Source organism: Salmo salar, chromosome 11 (genome assembly GCF_965601325.2).
Source record: "Salmo salar chromosome 11, fSalSal1, whole genome shotgun sequence".
NCBI lineage: Eukaryota > Metazoa > Chordata > Actinopteri > Salmoniformes > Salmonidae > Salmo > Salmo salar.
This window is the reverse complement of record NC_138301.1, coordinates 96,619,465-96,640,081: the sequence shown is the minus strand read 5'-3', so window position 1 is coordinate 96,640,081 and position 20,617 is coordinate 96,619,465. Positions and strand designations below refer to the sequence as shown.

The window sequence follows — 20,617 nt, the reverse complement described above, 5'->3', positions numbered from 1 at the left end:
CACGATACATTTGAAGATAGCGTTGAAATAATGTCCTGGAAATTGGGTTAAGGTGCATGCAGTATTTAGCTTGGGAGACCCATAGAAACTCTTACAAGAAAGATTTTATGAGCATTGAGGCCATTTCAACATTTCGGGGGAGCCAGAAAAGGTTGTTTTCTGCAAAAGCCTTGTTATGCTAGACGCACCAAAACAACTTTTTCCTGTTGCACTTGGAAAGCAGGTCAGCTTCAGCATGGTAATGTGCTTTCACTTCTTAGGTGATCTCTGAATGCTGTGTGTGTGTGTGTGTCCTCACAACAAAAAAACACGTACAATTTGCAGTTTTACATGTAAGAAAACTCCAACTGTGAAAATATCACTTTCACATGTGGAATTGCAGATTCAAATGTGGGGTTGAAATAATGTATTCTCCTCACATGTGATAAGATGGAACAGTGGACAGAATACATTTTTGGGGGGCAGGTTAATGGATCACATTCAAATGGCGACATAGTTCTGCTGTATGAAGGTCACTGCCTGTTAAAGGGACAATCCTTAGTTGCTACATTCATTTTTGGACTTATAAATTAATGATATGTACCTACTGATTCTTGAAGAATATATTGTATAAATGCATCATGAGCTTAGTTTAACTGTTGTACCCCATCAGAACCCCAAATTCAAAGTTGTTTTACTCCAATGTTTGTAAACAAATTGTAAATGTAAGCAACTACTGTATAGCCTAAAAAAAAAGTAAACCGAGAATTTTGATGTCATGGATGTCGGTCCTTGCATCTATAGCGTAGTCTATGGATTTGAGAATGATTGAATTTCTCCAGACCCATCCCTCAGCTTTTTACTTAAACTGTGGCGGGGAGTACAATTTGTTAATGTTTAAATGAAGGATTGCCACTTTAAGCACCTTTAATAGAGTAATAGTGTTATTATATGGTACAATCCTCTAGTGATTGAGTTATTTTTGTGACCTTAATATCAAGCAAACTTCTGAAGTCGAGAACAAAGTTCTTAGTATTGTAAACAAAAAGAATGATATTGAAAGCAAAACATAAACCCAAAAGTAAAAAATAGCCAAACAAAATATAGCAAGGAAATAACTTCCAAATGTGAGAACAAATGAATTATAAATGGTTAAGAAAAATATATCATCTGAAAATGTTTTTATAATAATGCAATTTTCCCTGTCTTTCGTTATGTTACCCTATGTTACCCCTTTTGCTGCCTTTTTTCCAGTTGCAAAATTTGGTATGTTAATTCCAGCAACATTACCACCCTACGTCCCACTGCTGGTTTGTCTCTGAAGCTAAGCAGGGTTGGTCCTGGTCTATCCCTGCATGGGAGACCAGATGTACCTGGAAGTGGTGAAAAAAATCTATGTGAAATGTGAAATTTCATGTGTCCGAAAACCACATCTGACTCATGTGAACATTAAAAATCCCATCAGATTTTAAAAAAAATATTATTATTTATTTTTTTAAATGTACCCCTTTTCGTGATATTCATTTAGTCGTTACAGTCTTGTCCCATCGCTGCAACTCCCGAACGGACTCGGGAGAGGCGAAGGTCGAGAGCCATGCGTCCTTCCGAAACACAACCCTGCCAAGCCGCACTGCTTCTTAACACACTGCTTGCATAACCCGGAAGACAGCCGCACCAATGTGTCGGAGGAAACACAATACAACTGGTGACCGTGTCAGCGTGCTAAGCCCGGCCTGCCACAGAAGTCGCTAGAGTGCGATGAGACAAGGACATCCCAGCCGGCCAAACCCTCCCTAACCAGGATGACGCTGGGCCAATTGTGCGTTGCCTCATGGGTCTCCAGTTCGTGGCCAGCTGCGACACAAACCCGGATCTGTAGTGACGCCTCAAGCACTGCGATGCAGTGCCCTAGACCGCTGTGCCACTCAGGAGGCCCCATCAGAATTGTTCACGTAATTTGTTCACACGTGTCCGAAAACACATTATTTTTTTCACATGGGTATGTGTACGTGTGCGTACAGTACGTGTGTGAACACAATGTGTGTGTGCCTATGCACATTCACCAGAGAACTCTGATATGCCTAACACCTAGCTAAGCTCCTCAAGCATGAGGAAGTACAGTACATGTGCTCACAAATAATTTTTGTGGAGAAGCGGGATCCACCCCTGGCAGGAGCATATGTTTCTCACATGTACAAACACGGGGGGAAGCAGTACTCCGAATCCTGCGAGGGGCCCTGTGGAAGTCAGTGCCGACAATTTTTTTTCTCATGAGTATGCCTTATTTTTATGACAGCATCTTGGATGACTCTCATTCATATTCCATTTGCCCAGTTCTCTATATATTTCTCTATTGCTTCTCCTTCCTTTTGGAAGAAATTAAGTCAACTACTCACCACATTTTATATACTGCAGTGCTAGCTAGCTGTAGCTTATGCTTTCAGTACTAGATGAATTCTCTGATCCTTTGATTGGGTGGACAACATGTCAGTTCATGCTGCAAGAGCTCTGATAGGCTGGAGGACGTCCTCCGGAAGTTGTCATAATTACTGTGTAAGTCTATGGAAGGGGGTGAGAACCATGAGCCTCCTAGGTTTTGTATTGAAGTCATTGTACCCAGAGGAGGACGGAAGCTAGCTGTCCTCCGGCCACCCCAGGGTGCTACCCTACAGTGTGCTGTTAAGGCTACTGTAGACCTTATTTGCAAAATAGTGTGTTTTAATCAATTATTTGGTTGTGTGATTATATTTAGTGTAGTTTAACTAAAAATGATAACTTTTTTAATGTTTTACAATTTACATTTTTATGAAATTCACTGAGGAGGATGGTCCTCCCCTTCCTCCTCTGAGGAGCCTCCACTGCCATCCACATAATGAAGTAAAGAGATCTGAGCCGATTTCAGGTATTTTTAAACCAATGTGAACCAAGTAGAAGTGTCTAATGCAAACCAATACAATCCAATGCAACCCAATGCAATCCACAGTATTCACATGGCAATGGGTTGTATGGGTTACCTTCAGACGAGTCCCGGGGCACTAGTGGGAGTCTTTGTGCAAAACGGAGAACACCATCGTGTTCGTGAGAGTCTTCCCTTTCCATAGACTGGTCATGCATGCCAAACCGTTTGGAAGTTACAGACATTTTCGTGAGAAGAACAATTTTGGGGATGTCTCATGGTCTGACAAACACTGCTGTGGCTCGGCCACCTTCCACCAGAACGCCAACATAGGCGGATGCGGTGGATTGAGACGCAGCCCATGCAAAAAGTGTATCTGATATCTCTAGCTTAAACTGGCAGATTTTGATAGGGATTTTTTTATGATCTTACTTAGATTGACGCACCAGTGCTTCAATAGACTCTTAAGGATTTTTCACGTTTTTCATCAGCTGTACATACATACAGTAAGAGTCAGGGGGGATATTCTAATCGCAAAGCCATTCAAATAGCATGGTGGGGTTCAACGTCAAGGTCAGCCGTATTGAGTGTGACGTCCTTACTATTTCCACTACAGTGGAAGGAAAAAAAACCTCCATCTGTCAGCTAGCGCACTCAAGGCTAAAAGGTGTTCTGAAATGTGTGTAAGGCTCCTAGTGTAAACAGCTGTCATAATTCTGCCAACCTCAATTCATCTAATATAGTACACTTTTCCAGACCCAACCTGCTCTGTGGTTGGATAGGGCACACAACCACACACACACACACACACACACACACTCACACACACACACACTGACGCTACGGCTAAAAGCCATTCGTGTCAGGTTCAAAGTCAACCTTGCTTGAACTTGCGATTTGTCTTCCCCCAAAGCAAACACACTCAGATACAGAAAAAAAGAGAGAGAAAACGTCAGAGAAATCTGATGAAAAGCAGGGAGAAAGGGAACAATGGCCTTTGCGTGTGCTTTTGAAATGTTTGGGCTCTGAAAGTCGGGGAAAGGGACTTTGTGTACGGACACAGTGAAGTGAGCGTCACACTGGGTATTTGACATGTTGGAAATTTCCACTGATACTTTAGACTCTAAACACAATAGACATCCCACAGGTGAAAACCCTTTAACCACCAGAAAAATTACAGTCAATTACAAGTCAATTACAATTTGCTCTATAACTAACTTGAGACATCTTTCAACAATGTAATTAACTTGAAACCTTTTCATTACATTTAATGATTAAAAAGAGAATGCAAATGATCTCTTATGTGCCAAAACTATACAGTAACAGACAGCTTGGGGAAAATACCATGGTAATTTCACAGCATTTTCCAGCCTTAGATTACCTCAACAGAAACCCTAAACCTCATCCTTAAGTTTCCTACTACAGTCTGAAATCAAGAGATGAGCGACTACATGTAGCCCTTTGCTGTATGTCCTGTGGCTTTCCTCTAACGTATTATAAAACTATAAATCTAGAGTGAGTATTAAAGTTTAATACTCAACTATCTCATTAACCAAAGTGTTTTTATGTAATCTTAGATGGTATATGTCATTAGTTATATATGATCTAACATCTAAAAGCTGCATAGCACTTAAGTGCCTCTCTGCTTTGTTATCAAATGATGCATCTGCCAACATGGGTATTTATTGTTTACAGCTGGTCATGGAAGAGAAACTCTGATCCAATGTCTTGCTGTTTATTTCCCTTCCTCTGATGTGAGACAGGCCTGCATGACCTGGATAAAAGGGCAGAAAGGTCAGAAGTAAAGTTCATCTCACATTAGGACACGGAACATGACATGCTAATGTGTGACGTGAACTGCCATGAGGATGTAAAGTGCATGGTAGCATTCAGTCAAGTTGAACTGTAATTTAAGGGTCCCCTTCCTCATTAAAGACCATCTTTGAGTAACTTTCAAAAGTGGGACGAATTGTTACAACATGTCAACATGTCACAATAGGGAGAAGACAACGTTACAGATTCTTTGACTGGAGGGTTAGCCCGAAGAGGCTACGCTAAAGCAACAGCACTCATCCTCCTTTGTAAAACGAAAGGCTGCTCAGTGACAGGTGTTGGTGGCGTTTGCGTGTATTTGAACGAGTGCCCAAATCAAATCGGCCAGCCAGTGGAGTTGTAACACTGAGCTATTCCATTATTGCTACCCTGGGATCCTGAGTAAAAAGAATGGTTCTTTTTTTTCCCTTTTTTGATGGTCCTTTCTACTTCCTGTGTGCGCATGCTCATTTTGTCAACGCTGTTCAAGGTCCTGAATCGTGTTGCTCTGCTGGAGTCATTCTCCTGCAGTTCCATCGACCAAATCTGCATTACAAATGACAATGTGTGTGTGTGTGTGTGTGTGTGTGTGATACAGGTCAGTTTTACATGCCCAGCATTCCTGTTTGATACCAGTAAGCAGACTGCAGTGGGTACATCTCCTCATGTCAGTAAGCAGTGAGTTCTTCTGGCAAGTGCCCATCCCATAAATGCCTCTCTGTGTCTCAGAGCCAATGTTACATACTAGCTACCACAAACAAACAGGCATTACTAAATACATTGCATTCTGTAAACACGTCAGCAATGGTGGGCCATACACATGCCAGCAATGCAACATACGTACATGGTGGGCCCTGAGTCTTGGAACTCTTGCTTGCTGTGTAAGTGGTTTGGACTAGGACCTGAGTATTCCACTAGCCCTTGTTTTAGGCCATAGAGTCAATAAATCAAATCAAATGAAATGAAATGAATGTGCCAAATACAACAGGTGTAGACCTTACCATGAAATGCATACTTACAAGCCCTTAACAAACAATGTATAGTTTTTTTTAAGTAAGTAAGACCAGAAAGGAACCACAGATGTATGTTTATCAAACAGGAGTTATCTCTGGTCCTCAAGCTGTCACTTTGTTGGCACTCAGAGGTCTCACTGTGTGTGTTTTACTGTAAACAATAAGTAAATACCCCAGTACTGTACTGTACTACTCATCTCCCCTCACTTATGAAACGGCGAGATGACAAGCTCAATAAAAAAACAACAGCAGTGTCGTGATAAAAAGCGGGGCAAAAACAACAACAAGGCTGAAACAGCTGTAGAAAACAAGCCAGGCCTGGGTCAAAACAACAGGATGGGACTGCTTTAGGCCTGGGATTGTTGGGAGGTCTCAATTGGATTTAAAAGATTAGGCATCACAACATTTGCTCGATAGGGCATTTCTTATTTTCCTTCAAAAGCAAATTTTTCCAACCACACTGATCTTAATGCCACGAGAGCAAACAATAAAACTGAATGTATAAGATAGGCTAAGATGGGTAATACATGTGACATGCCCTGAGCAGACTGCATGTCCTGGTTGGGCTAAGACATTTATCTGAGTCACAGAGCTCTCAATAGATTCCCTGAAGAGTTGAAATGCCTAAAGTGAATTTAATAAGGGGCTGGCTTAAGCAGCCCCCACCACCAGGCCAAACCTAGTACACATATACTGTATACACACATACACACACACACACACAATAAACGTGCACATATGCATGTACGCCCCCCCCCCCACACACACACACACACACACACGGATGGACCAGGAGTATTAGTATTTTATTAGGACCCCCATTAGGTGTTACCAAGGCAGCAGCTACTCTTCCTGGGGCTCAAACAGAGATAAAACATTACATCAAACAAAACATTGTGCATTATACACATTTACATTGCTCCATTTTTACATTACAATACTATATTACATTGCTAAGAATAGTGTGTGAGTGTGTATTTTAGAGTGTGTGAGGTGTTCTTTTATCAATTTTTTTTAAATCAGATTTTTCTGCTAGCTTGAGTTACCTGAGGTGGAAGAGAGTTTCACATAGTCATGGCTCTATAAAGTACCATGCGTTTCCTAGCCTCTGTTCTGGACTTGGGGGCTGTGAAGAGACCTCTGGTATCTTGTTTGGTATGTATGAGTGCTTGAGCTGTGTGTTAACCGAATAAAAAGACAGTTTGATACTTTAAATACGTCAATACCTCTCACAAAGAGCAGTAGTGATGCAGTCAATCTCTCCTCTACTTTGAGCCAGATAAGATTGATTTGCATGTTGTTGATATTAACTGTCCTTGTAGACCTACATTTAAGTGCTGCTCTGTTCTGGGCCAACTGTAATTTCTCTGTGTGTGTGTGTGTGTGTGTGTAAAACCTTTTGGAGATCCCTTCTCAATGGTAAGTGCCTCACAAGGGGTCGCAGACAGTAAGTAGTATGCATCTGCACACATGCAATCAGTTGTGTTTGCAACGCTCCCTGTTGGCAGCCAATGGGATCGAATCTCATACAAATATACATCAGAAGCAGTGGCACAGACACTGAAATATATAAACATTATATACATTGGAAGAAAATGTCGTCTAAGACTTGGCATTGTGGATTTCAGAATGACATGACTGTAACCAGTACGGTGTCTGCTATAGTCTGTTCGGTAGTAGCTCACAACATTCACAGGGTAAGTTGTGCGTGGATGAAGCAGGTCACTGTCTCCCTCCCATCCCTTTACAATGCTAAAACCAGTCTTTAGACTGTTCTGCTAAGACCACCCAATCCAACAGTCGGTTTCATTTTTTATTAATGTAAGAGTCAACTAATGTTATGCGCAAATGTCGAGGTTTGAGGAATCCCAGACGCAGCTAATAGCGCGTCCCTCCGCGCAATGGGGAAAACCCTGGAACTCTATTCCTGTCTCGTAACCTCAGCAGCCAATCCAGAAGTGTCGATTTGGGAGGCACTTTGGATTGCGGCACGGACGGTGCCCTAGACACATCAGAATAAAAATGGATCTCTCTAGCTCTCTCATTTTGCCTGCTGTGACGTTCCCACAGATTCAAAGTTTTGAGCATTACATCATAGTTTAAAATAGCCAGACGTCTCATAAAAAATACAATTTCTACGCACGATGACATCACCTGTCAATCAAGTGATGCGGAATAAATGGAAATATCAAATAACCTTGAAATAAGCTAAAATGGTGATAGACCACCCAATATTTGAGTAATTTTGCTCATGAGAGTTTAAATGAGGAACATTTCGAAAAATATACCAGGTTATTTATATTTATATAAAATGCATTCATTAAGACCGAAAATATTAGCTGAATGATCATACACAAGTAGGCTAATGCGTGCGTCTACACAAAATCTCTCAAAGGCTATTGCACTTTTCAAGGTATTACATCACATTACATTGGCGTGGGTCAGTTGTGAGATGAACTCACTCTCAACTCAGTTACGACTGCATGATGTTTTACTGTGACAACCGTGCATGGTTTGAGCTAAAACAACATGCATGATAAAATAATAGCCTACACAGCTAAATATGGGTCATGCCATTCAATTGGTTTATTAACATATATTAGCCTACTTTACTGCTTAATGTGTACGAGGTAATAACATATATATATTTCACACTTAACTTTGAAATATGCTGTTGAATTTTAGGGCGCATAGACTAGTAAAATCATTCTGATCATTAATTAATTTGTGAACTGAGACAGTTGTTTAGGCTACCTGCAATCACCGTAGGAGATCGTTGACCTCCCTCTGGTTTGATCCACATCTCCAGAGTAAAATTCCCTCTCGGTATCTCCACGCCCGGTTTAAGCCGAAGTTGGTCTCCCCTGCCGGTAAAATAAACAGCTTTCACCCGACTTGGAGAGTTCTCCTCCGCCTGAGAGGAGCGCCGAAGCTGGCGAGGCACCCGTCGTTCCATGCCGGGCAAGGAGCGTTTGCCCCGCGGCAGACGTGTGGCACAAGCCCCTGGGAAGGTGGCTCTCGCCTCCCTGATACGCACCAAGTCCCTTTTGGATCTCCCCTTTCTCCGGACAGTCCCGCACTCTGATCCAAAACATAAGATGAGTATCACCAGGCAAGGCAGCCAGGGAAAAGTCAAAAGTTTCATTTTCAGGAGAAGGGGTGATAAAAATATATAAAGAGCAATGAATAGATATAAATTCGACAAGTATAAAAATCGTAGGTCCACAATGCTCCTCTATAAAAATCTTCCCGAGTTTCTCTTTCTGTTTTTTTTTCTTTACAGCTGCTTGTCAAACCGTAGAATCAGACTAAATAAACCCATGAAGCGATACTGTAATATCCCCCTTATTGGCTAATGTTAAGCCACGACCCCCTTTCCTTGCCCGCGTTTAAGCAAAAGTAAGACTCTTCTGGAGAGATTGAAGGGACACAGGAATATTTGATTCATGCAGGTGTTCTACTGTGCCTTTTCAATGGGTCTCATTAAGCCAAAGGGATGACTAATAAGTAATCAATCAGAGGGGATCCGGTTGATTATGCCCCCCATCACTCCTTGGATTGTAAGAGTTAGCCTAGTCGCAGAAACCCACAGTTGTCCGCCAAACGCTTGTTACACCTTTTTGTTTCCTTATCCCACCAGTAAAGGAAAACAGTATGCAAAATGCCACATATTACATTCTAAATAAAAGTCATAATAAACCGACCTGTCATTATTTTATTAAAGAAAAAATAAACATTCCTTGACTTGTTTTTTGATATTCAAAAGTTGAAATGCACAAAATGATCTTGTAAGGCGAGAGAGAGAGCTGCAAAAGTAAGAAGCATCGCGATCCTCATTCATTTGCCTGAAGCAGAGAGACACTTGGAGAGAGAGACAGCACTGGGCGTCCGCTTTAAAGCACTTTCTCAAGTCTTTTTAAGAGCGTGGAAATCATGTTTCGAACGTTCCGGGCTTTTTTTTTTGTTGCCAAAGTGGGAAGTCAGACCGGTACTCAGTGGCGGCAATTCCATTTCTCCATGGGACACAGTGATGGGACGCTGTTTACGGAGTTTTGAAAGCGTATGTGTATCCCTCTAGCGGCTACAATTTTCTACAATTTTACCTGATTCTGAGACAAAACAGACGTAGACTGGAAAGTGACAGGCCATCCAGCAGTTCCATTGTTGCGGTTGGATCACATTCCGATACGATTTCCTATCTAAAATACATGAACCCAATGTTGATTGTCATGTCTTATTAGCTATTAAATGGTCAGCAGTAATCAATACAATTGTGTAACTAACCAGGATTGGAAAATATAGAGTAGGTTAGGCCAGGGGGCTGAAGTCAGATTTGGCAATACACAGCAAAGGCATAAAAAAACCTAACACTCAGAATTCCATTTGAATATCCCACTTGTAGCCTACAGTAACCTATGTCTGTGGTAAAATATTGTGCATCACTAAAACAAAACTGTTGATGTTCAGCACTCCCACCAGCAAAACTGCATTGTAATGCGTCCCTAGTTGGAAATAGAAATTCTCATCACAAATTTTGACAGAAATGTAATGCTTTACAGCACCCTTTCATGGCTTTTCCCTGAGACAGTCAGGAATATTCATGTTTCCCCTTTTGTCCCCCTGTGGGTTCTTTGGTATAAATGTATGCTTGGAGAACTGGACATTTCCACCTACCATAAAGTAAGAGGGAACAAACATTACATATTTGCCTAGCCCAAGCCATATTGTGTTGTGACTTTGTCGTGGCAAGATGGCCACATATTTCCATTTGTGCCTTAGGAAGGGGAAATAACATATGGTAACGGTAAGAGAGAGCACAACCCTGGGAGAAGGTTTCAAGTGGACCACAAAGTGTTAAGTTGAAACCTCAGCCAAAGAAAAGGGATAATGTTCTACTTTTCCAACCCCCATACAGTAGATACACTCATTCTTCTAAGGTCTGGCTGTCTAGTGACCTCTACTGACCTCATAAATACAGTCTTGTTCTGTGTTGGTCTGGGTCTTGGCCTGCAACACCTAGTCTATCTCTCGGTCAAGTCCCACAAGATTGGCACTTACATTGCACTGCAATTATACCGAGCACACCAACAGTTAGAGTAGTGATGTGTGCATACTACTTCCTCTTATGTCTGGGTCAGGAGATTCAAAACTCTGAGTGATCTTAATTCCTGTACTCAACTCTCCTCTCACAGGTACACTATGTACCAACTGGAGAAAACAGCTGCAGTGTGCATTAAGGTATGACAATTGCTCTCAATTTTACTATAACCTGCACGCTTCTAGTGCAGTGTCACTCACATTCAAATCAGCCAATTGTTTCTACGGCCTGGAGATTATACAGGGATGATAGTGTAACAGTGTAGGTTCCGTCCCCCTCTTCGCCCCAACCCGGGCTCGAACCAGGGACCCTTGCACACATCAACAACTGACACCCACGAAGCATCGTTACCCATCGCGCCACAAAAGCCACGGCCCTTGCAACGCAAGGGGAAACCCTACTTCAAGTCTCAGAGCGAGTGACGTCACTGATTGAAATGCTATTAGCGCGCACCACCGCTAACTAACTAGCCATTTCACATCGGTTACAATAGCATTCCATTTTAACCCATGACCAGTGATGCTGCGTGTCATTGTGCCCACCATTTATTCTAAGTCTTCTGGTAAACTGAAATTAGCAACCCTGGCCTGCAATAACCCTCTTACATGAATGGCAGCTTAGGTCAACCCTGGGTCAGGGTTGGAAATAAGAGCAATGGGGGGGTGGAGGGTGCTGTTCTGGATATTGCCACTACAATGGATATTCTGGATATTGCTCCTACAAAAAAACAGGAGATGCTTTCATGTATCCAGAGCATTATGTCAGAGTGATGAGCATCGTGCCATTTAAAGCAATTGTGTAATGCTGGTTTTATATTGCGTAATCATTTTTGTGTCTTGAAAAAGCATATTAGGAGATCATTTGCAATTTCTGTGTGCCTGCTTTGCCAGAATTCCAGATTATTCATGTCAGCATTGACCATTGGTGCCCTTCACCTTGATGCAATGATCAAAACACACCCGTTTGAATTATACAATGAGAACTGGTGCAGATACAGATGTAGGATCTTCATTCGAGCCAGTTTGCTACAGTAGGAAAACAATCCTGCAGCAACAGGAAATTTGAATTATGTGGATTCTAATTAATGAAAAAAAAAATGTGTAGGGGTTGATTAATTTTTCGTTAGAGAAAATCAAGTCTTACATTTTAAAGTGGAAATTACAAACTTTAGAAGCTTTTTTAAGCCTTGAATACACTACAAGCTTGAATTTCCTGCGGTGCAGGAAAATTCTCAGCAACAGAGGAGTGATCTGTACTGTAGTTTCTCTTCTGTACTGCAACATCCATGAGATGCCAGAATAATAAAAGACGGTTAACTGATGCAGTTAGGATTACCATTTAACTTCCAATGCATGCAAAGGCATTTGGGTTTTTCTCTCTGGCCACTCGTTATGGACAGATTACAGTTTAATACTTGCATGAGCAGAACAATCTGGGAGGGGAGTGACAGCTTGGAGAGAGGCAGCATGAGCAGCGGTATGCATGTGCTTGGAGTGAGGGGAGGACCCTGTTCTCCAACAGCAAAAGTGTGTGTGTCAACTGACTGAAGTCAAACAGAAAAAAAACACTGTCCACTATAATCCATTAATGCACTGGGCTTAATCTGCCACTGTGGTAAAGTGCAAACCTAAATGCTCTCTCCTCTATTTTTTTGTATGATCCAGAAAAGGAAAAAACATACATCACACTGACAACACTAGGGAAAGAAGTGGTGAGAATGTCATTCCATGACATACAGTGCATGCACAGTACATTTGGATAATGTTATGTCAGTTGTAAAATGGTAGTTAGCTATGAAATGAAAACCATCACGCATAGATTATTTCCAGAAAACATTTGGTTATTTCTGGGGAGCAGGTAAATGGCAATTCCGTGCCATAAACTATACTACTGTATGTATTACATAGTAACGAAAATAACAATTTCACATGTACAAAAATACAACCATAAATCATATCTAATATTTTTTCATGCTTATGACATCTCTCAGTTAAGCACGCTTAGCATCTTAGGGGAGACAGTTCAGCAGGGCATTTCAATTTACTACAAATATATGACTTGCCCATGGCATGATATGTGACCATTGGTATGGATTAAATTCTTGGAAGAGTCTTGACACAAGTAAGAGATCATATACATTGCACTGCTACATTAGACTTGATTTGGTGACGCCAATACACCAAAACAGGTGTAAGCAACTAGATTCAGCCGCGGGTCGCTTTATGTCGAAGCGGATGGTCAGGGGGCCGGAACATAATTATAATAATTTTCAGAAGGACAACCATCTCTGCAGCACTCCAATAATCAGGCCTTTATGGTAGAGTGGCTGGACGGAAGCCTCTCCTCAGTAAAAGGCACATGACAGCCCGCTTGAAGTTTGCCAAATGGCACCTAAAATACTCTCAGACCATGAGAAATAATGTTCTCTGGTCTGATGAAACCAAGATTGAACTCTTTGGCCTGAATGTCAAGCGTCACATCTGGAGGAAACCTGGCACCATCCCTACGGTGAAGCATGGTGGTGGCAGCATCATGCTGTGGGGATGTTTTTCAGATGCAGGGACTGGAGACTAGTCAGGATCGAGGGAAAGATGAATGGAGCCAAGTACAGCGAGATCCTTGATGAAAACCTGCTCTAGACCGCTCAGGACCTCAGACTGGGGTGAAGGTTCACCTTCCAACAGGACAACAACCCTAAGCACACAGCCAAGACAACGTAGGAGTGGCTTCGGGACAAGTCTCTGAATGCCCTTGAGTTGCCCAGCCAGAGCCCAGACTTGAACCCAATCGAACGTCCCTGGAGAGACCTGAAAATAGCTGTGCATCCAACCTGACAGAGCTTGAGAGGATCTCAAATACAGGTTTGTCAAGCTTGTAGCGACATACCCAAGAAGACTCAAGGCTGTAATCGCTGCCAAAGGTGCTTCAACAAAGTACTGAGTAAGGGGTTTGAATACTCATGTAAATGTGATTTTTCAACCCCCCAAAATCATACATTTGCTAAAATAAAAAATGTTTTGCTTTGTCATTATGAGGTATTAAAATAATTTCATCCATTTTAGAATAAAGCTGTAACGTAACAAAATGTGGGAAAAGTCATGGGTCTGAAAACTTTCCGAATGAGAGAGCACATGTTTATCTCCAGAGGTTAAATTAATAAAAATTACTATAAAACGTGATCATTAAAGTAACAAGGTTGACCTTAAGAGGGTTGACAATTTCATCTTAAATCAGCCATTACTCCCCTTGTGACAGGGGGAATGGAAGCTTATTGTGTGCAACAGGTAGGAGCAATTCAATGTAAGCTTCCAGTAACAAAATGAAACTTGTTAAAACATTGCTAGCAATCTATCTATGGGTAAGGTGTTATGCCCGACGCACTCAGTTTTCCACCATAAAACACTAGAAAATTGCCAAAATGAGTAGAACCAGCTCACCTGCTTTAATTAACACTATTATTTGACTATTAGTTGTTCAATGTTTCTTTTGAAAAATTATTTAAAAAGGAATAGTTTCACCATATTAAAACAAGAGTTCAGTTCATGTAACAGGGTTGACTTTAAACCTGAGGGACAAATGTAAATGAATCACATGAAATAAATAACAATCTTCAGAAGTGACATTGTCAAAACAACAAAATAACTAGGGCTTTACAATAACGAAGAAAACATGGGATTTTTTGGGGGTTAAGTGAGTTAATATCATCATAGAAGTCGGACAAACATGACGTAGGAAATGCCAAAATGGGGATTTTCAAAGAAAACAACGTATTTCTTTTTATTAAACACACTACTACTGGAAGTTAGTATGGTTTACTTTAGTAAGAAAGTAGATCTATGGGATCCAACTGTTAAATTAAGGGCTCTATTCAATCAGATCCACTTTAGCTCATAGCGGTTGTTTTTGCGGTGTCAGAGGTGGAACTGCATTAGGGCTGTAAAATTCACAAGCGGCTCATGTCATTACAGAATGTTAAACATAGGTGAAATAAATCATAAATGAATAATTCACTTTTGACAAAATTACTCTGCCCAAAAGGCACTCTATTTGTGGAATGACCATCTTGCAGTACAAGAAGTGTTCAGGAAAAGTCACTTTTCAGTGACCGTAATTGTGTCTGGTGTGGAGAAAGTTTTAATACCTAATTTTGTGATTACTCATTCATTACTTTACTTTATCATGACATTTCCTATGACTCTATCACCCTCGTCATACGCCAAGAGTCCTGGGGGATGCCCACCGCAGCCATTTCAACCCTTCACTTGTACCAATTCCTCATTCTTTCCCCGCAAACTCCTCCGGTCCTTTCCTTATATTTCCTTATCCAAGAGCTACATTATTAGCATTAGCCTCCAGCCTCAGAGCGACGTTGATTGCGTTGTCTCTCTCCCTCTCACCTTGGCTGCCACAGAGAGAATCCTTGACATCTACACTCATCACATTACATCTCTCCTATTTCCTGCTCACATCCAAACAAGCCCTTCAATTAACCTTTCGCCAAGCCCCGCCCCCCTTGATTACTGTTGCAACCTTGGACAACATTTCCCGGGAAGCCCAATTCAACCACTGCCGAAATCCCCTCCCAATGATCTCAAACTGTGTTTTTAATACACGTTGGAATTAAACACATACTATCCCTTGCTAAAAAGAAAACTCTTGGTTATGTTGTGGTGGACTGTCATTACAATTGCTTCAATGGAACCTGGTAAAATTATGTTTGTAGTGCGGCTAGCCACTGAATGGCTCTGAATTCACTGTCAGCATGCAGTCAAAGCTATAACCACTTTAGGAGCAAACTAGTGCTCTCAAATAGTATACTGATGTTAACAGCAGATGAGTTATATTCATAACATCGCTAACATACATTGAGAAAACAAGTTATATTAAGTGGCAATCTATCTAGTGTTAGCAACAATTGATGGTTAATCAGATTGAGAGCAGGCGAACCAGATAAGCTTGCAAACAATGTAACAAAAGTATAATTTCAGATTCCGAAAATACTCCAACAGGCCCTGCATTTTAGGAATCACAGTAGCAAATACAGGTAGCCTAGCGGTTGGAGCGTTGGGCCAGTAACCAAACTGTTGCTAGTTTGAATCACTGAGCTGACAAGGTGACAAATTTGTCGATGTGCCCTTGAGCAAGGCACTTAACCCTAATTGCTGTAAAGGCAGACCCTGGCTGTGACCCTACTCTCCAAGGGTGTGTCAGGGGGAGTTGGGATATGCAAAAAATACATTTGTGAAATAGGATAAATAAAAGCACCCACCTAACTATTATCATCATCCTGGTGCATTGTTAAATTATTTAGCTATTCAAGCATTTTTTTTTTTTTTAACACTCAGTTTTTGCCATATCCCTCACTGGCTTTCATACAATTGAAATGTGAACTTGTCCGAGGTGTTGGACTCGAGGACAGTTGCTATTCATTGGAGAGCTGCAGTTGGTTGCCCAAAAGTCTGGGGCGGGGTTTAGCGAAGGATCAGTTGGGCAGCTTTTGGCAGCAAATTGCAACAACTCATCCTAAAGGTTAATGGAAAAATCCACAAAAAAACAATCTTTTGGTATTTTTTTATTAGCCCACAAAATGTTTTCCATGTCAGTAGTCAAGTTTAAGACATTGGACTTTCAAGAAGCAAAGTGTCATTTGCCACAACATGATGATGCGTTTTTCAACATCGGACTAATTAACAAAATACCAAAATATAGTTAAAAAAAATATATATATATTTTCTGCTTAGTCACTCACTAACTCAATTTGACGGAAACAAAATCAGGTTTGACAACATCTTTTACAAACTCAACATTTCCTATTTTGTCCTCTGCTCACCAGATCACAACGCCAGCATAATATGCTGAGGCAAACATTGTTATTATTCCTATACCCAATGTGACTATTTTCTTGTTAGGTTACACTTAATGTTATAGCCTCCACACACACCATCATACTCATTTTGCCATCCCTTAACTTTTGAAATGCACTTTCATTACAAGCACTATTAGATTGCTATGTGCCCCATCATTGGGTACTTACTTAATCAAAACCAATTCTGGAAACTGACCAACCAACACACAAAGTGTCATTTCAGTCCAAATCAACTCTGCAGAAATGAATTGAAGCTGGCAGTTGAAGTGGAGAATCACACCCACTTTGTAACTTCACAATGTGGCCCATATACTTTCCTTTAATCACTCACTGGTACTGAAGCATGACTGATGCATAAAACACTCCTTCACTCCTTTAACTTATAGCAGAGAGAGAGAAAAAGAGAAAACGAGAGAGAGACAGAAAAAGGGACAGATACAAACAGAAAGGGGAGAGGAGAGGGAAAGAGAGGTACCACCAAGGACACACAAGACGTTAAAAGAGAGGCAATGCAGACAGAAAGAGAGAGAGATCCTTCAAAAGATCAGCTGGCGAACGGTTGAGCTCCGCGAGGTGTTTGGGTGCGAAAGGAGGGTGATCACAAGGGTGATCATCTTTTCCCTCCCCAGCCCCAGGTCACCTCTGCTCCTAGACACAATCAACACTGAAACAACAATCTAATCAGGATCACAAGACCCAACAGCTGGCACCCTCACCTCTTGCCAGGCTGCCCTAATATCCAACACATGATAGACACAATCCTATGCAATCCAATGAGCTCCATCAGTTCAGCCATCAGTTATCTCGCAAGCCAGTGCCATGAGAGGACAGATTGAACCCCTATTGCATCAGAAGTGGGGTGGTCTTGACTGGAGGGCAAAGATTAGGCTCAGAATGTAACTGAGAGGAGTAGAGATTCTGGGTTGGAGTACTGGTGTTGTACCCTTGAGGGAAATTGTTTAACCTCAGTAACCAGACATGCAAATTAGATGAATTTATGATTTGTTTAAACTGGTGGCAAAGGACGTTTAGGGATAAACCTAACACCAGGGTCGGGGTCAATTCCACTAATTAAATTATAATTAAATTCTCTCTCCCTGTAAATTCCATTTAATTCAATTCAAATTCCAGGTCAGTCTTTGAATTCAGATGTACAGTAATTCAGTTCCTTTGAATTCCAATGTTAGATAATTCCAATAATTAAATTCCCAATTCAATATTATCCCCAACAATTCAACAAATGCAAATTCAGACTTTCAGGCTGATCTTGTCACTATTCAGACAGACATCCTAGCTATACTGGAAATATAGGAATAGAAATTTAAATAATTCAAAACAAACCCTACCCTTACCGAAAAAACAGGCTTCTGGCAAATAGTTGTGGCAAATTCAGTATGAATATGCAGATTAAAATCAAGTTTCTGGGTATTAACAACATTGACATGTTGTATCTACATGAACCAAATCACATTTAACTTTAAATGAACTTGCTTCTCACAGAGAACTAAACATACTTAATGTACTAAATATACTAAACAACATGTACTGCATTCAATGTCTTATCAGATAAAAAATAAATCCAATACAACTTGAAATCATAAACATTCTTGTGAAGACGAGATTAAAAGTTCATTTACAAAATGTAAATATTTAAAACAACAAAAACTAAATCAAACCCAGTACAGAACTATTGTCTTTTTGAGGGTGGCGGCTCTGTGGAAGTCCTTCGTCCAAAGCTTCTTGGATGCATGCTATGAAACAATCAGAAAACACAAAACAAAAGCAAAATGAGGATACTGAACACATTTTCTATTTTGGCATCTTAAAAGGTTGACTCGGTGACTAATTGGCTTTGGAAAAATGAGGTCAGACTGTTAAAGTTGCCTTGATGTTGCTATACTTCTTACAGAAACTGGCATTCTAGATATTTTTCAGCAAGGGAAACAATGTTTCTGCCTTGTATAAATACTATATAAACAAATGAGGTATATAGCATAAACTGGGACTTAGGCCTACTAAATGTACCTTTAAACTGTTCCTAGAGAGCCATATTATACAAGATGTTTCTCCAGCTTAGTCTCAACACAAATTATGATATTCAATCTAGACTAGGGACTTACCTATTAGACAACTGTCTCCTAATGATTATCTCTTCTTCCTCAGTCAGGTGTATAAGGCCTGGGTGGAAGAAAAGCAACATAACATTGAGTTATGCCTAGTATGGCAATTCATTATTTTTAACTTACATCTCGAAGCCATGCATGCAAGATGCCTTGACCTGGTGCACACACATTTCTCTGTCCTCTGATTGACACCTTCAATCTGTCTTTTTACATTGTAACTGACTGCTTCTAGAAAGACAGAAAGAGCAATACATGATGAAGATGAGCTAGCTATTTGTTTAAAGCAATGAAATATCTAATTCTTACAAAGAATGAATGTATGGGCTACATTTATGAGAATAATACATGCATTTGCTTACTTTATCAAGCTTGAAGAAAATCACTGATTTATCACTCAAAAAGTTTTATGAGCGAGTGCACCACAAACATCTTTCCAGGTTGTTGATGCCATCCTCCTCCCAATACAGCTTCTTCCAACACCACGGGGAGGGAAGGGTATACAACTGCAAAAGTTTTGCTTTTAAGTCAAGTCAGCTCATATTGTTGCTACCTTAGTTGTGCTAACTAACATGCAACTGAACAGTGACACTAGCATATTTACATGCATATTGGTATTAAAAGACTACAACGTATTCACCTAAAAATATAAGTAGCAAATCATTAGTTAGCTAGCTAGCTAGCTATCACATTAATTGTGCAAAAATATGCTAGCTAACGTTAGCCAGCTAGCTAAGCACTAGCCAGTCAGCAGCACTGACAGATTGAAACTGGTATCAACAAAATGTGTTTCACTCTATCCCATAAAACATGACATTGCTAACTTGGCATCAATTAGCTAATAATTTTTAAGTTTGGGTTCCATTTTCTAACAGATTTTTCGAATCCCCCTGATTGGTAGTCAATGGTTACTGGTCTTGGAACTCGTGTTCAGCAGAAACGGCGTCTGGTAAACTGTTTGTCACTCGTGTCAATAAATAGTTGCCATATGTTTGCCATAGATTCAAATACAATCTTGAGAGAATTGTTTGCCAGAAAAGAACCTCTGGTCAATACATATTATTGTTGCCAAATGTTTGCCACACATTCAACACTTGTGGCAAACATTCGAAAACCTCTGGCAACATTTTGTTACACACTATTTAGTTTGCATCAAATTTGCCACATACTTTCGGAATGTTTGCAGCAACAAATTAATTTTTGTAAGGGTACATACAGTACATTTGTTATACTATGTGCATTAATTCTATTAAATCGGAAATGTAAAAATATTGAATTCCAATTCAGTTCCAGAGATGAAATGTTTTTACATTTCCAATACAAAAAGGTTCAAACAGTCTCATTCCAATTCAATTCCAATTTCTTAACTTGAAATTGTATAAATTTGAATTTAATTCAAGGTAAAATCTCCACTTCATGAGTGAATAAAATAATTGAATTGGAATTGACCCCAAGTTGACGGTTATGCTTCAAGATCTTGTGTATCGAATTCTACAAGGAACGTCAAATTATCATTATCACCAACTCTATCCTTGATCAATACTGCTTTGAAGATATCTAAAGTGACATCATCGTCTTCAAATAGAACTAACGTGTTTCTAGTAATCAAACTACAACTTTACCACTGCCGTAGGGCTCTGTGGGATACAATAACTCTTGAGGACTTGCCCTCGGTTTAACATTTTTGGGTAAGGGGCGCAGAGTCAAACTATGGCCCAGTCCACAGCACACACGCATCTGCCACTGCTCCTGCCCCATACTACGTCTCGTCTGGTCAATAGAGCACATCCATATGGAGATGGTTAAAACCCTCATTAGTCGGCTTACTTTAAA

The 20,617-nt window shown here is 40.5% G+C and overlaps 1 protein-coding gene and 1 long non-coding RNA gene across 4 annotated transcripts in view; both read right to left on the bottom strand.

Moving 5' to 3' along the window:
• Nucleotides 1–9,691, bottom strand: part of LOC106563270 (pappalysin-1) — a 126,945-nt gene extending 117,254 nt beyond the window's left edge. For all 3 annotated transcript variants that reach the window (XM_014128709.3, XM_014128710.3, XM_014128712.3), the window contains exon 1: nucleotides 8,455–9,691. In XM_014128709.3, coding sequence (XP_013984184.2) covers nucleotides 8,455–8,845 — 391 coding nt within the window. In that variant the 5' untranslated portion in view covers nucleotides 8,846–9,691. The remainder of the gene's footprint in view (nucleotides 1–8,454) is intronic.
• A 6,585-nt stretch (nucleotides 9,692–16,276) lies between these two features.
• On the bottom strand, nucleotides 16,277–19,846 carry LOC106563363 (uncharacterized). The gene is made up of 3 exons (XR_014379321.1): nucleotides 19,147–19,846; nucleotides 18,785–18,842; nucleotides 16,277–18,415 (listed from the first exon to the last, which is right to left on the bottom strand). It is a non-coding gene; the product is annotated as an uncharacterized LOC106563363 (long non-coding RNA).
• Between the last annotated feature and the right edge of the window lie 771 nt (nucleotides 19,847–20,617).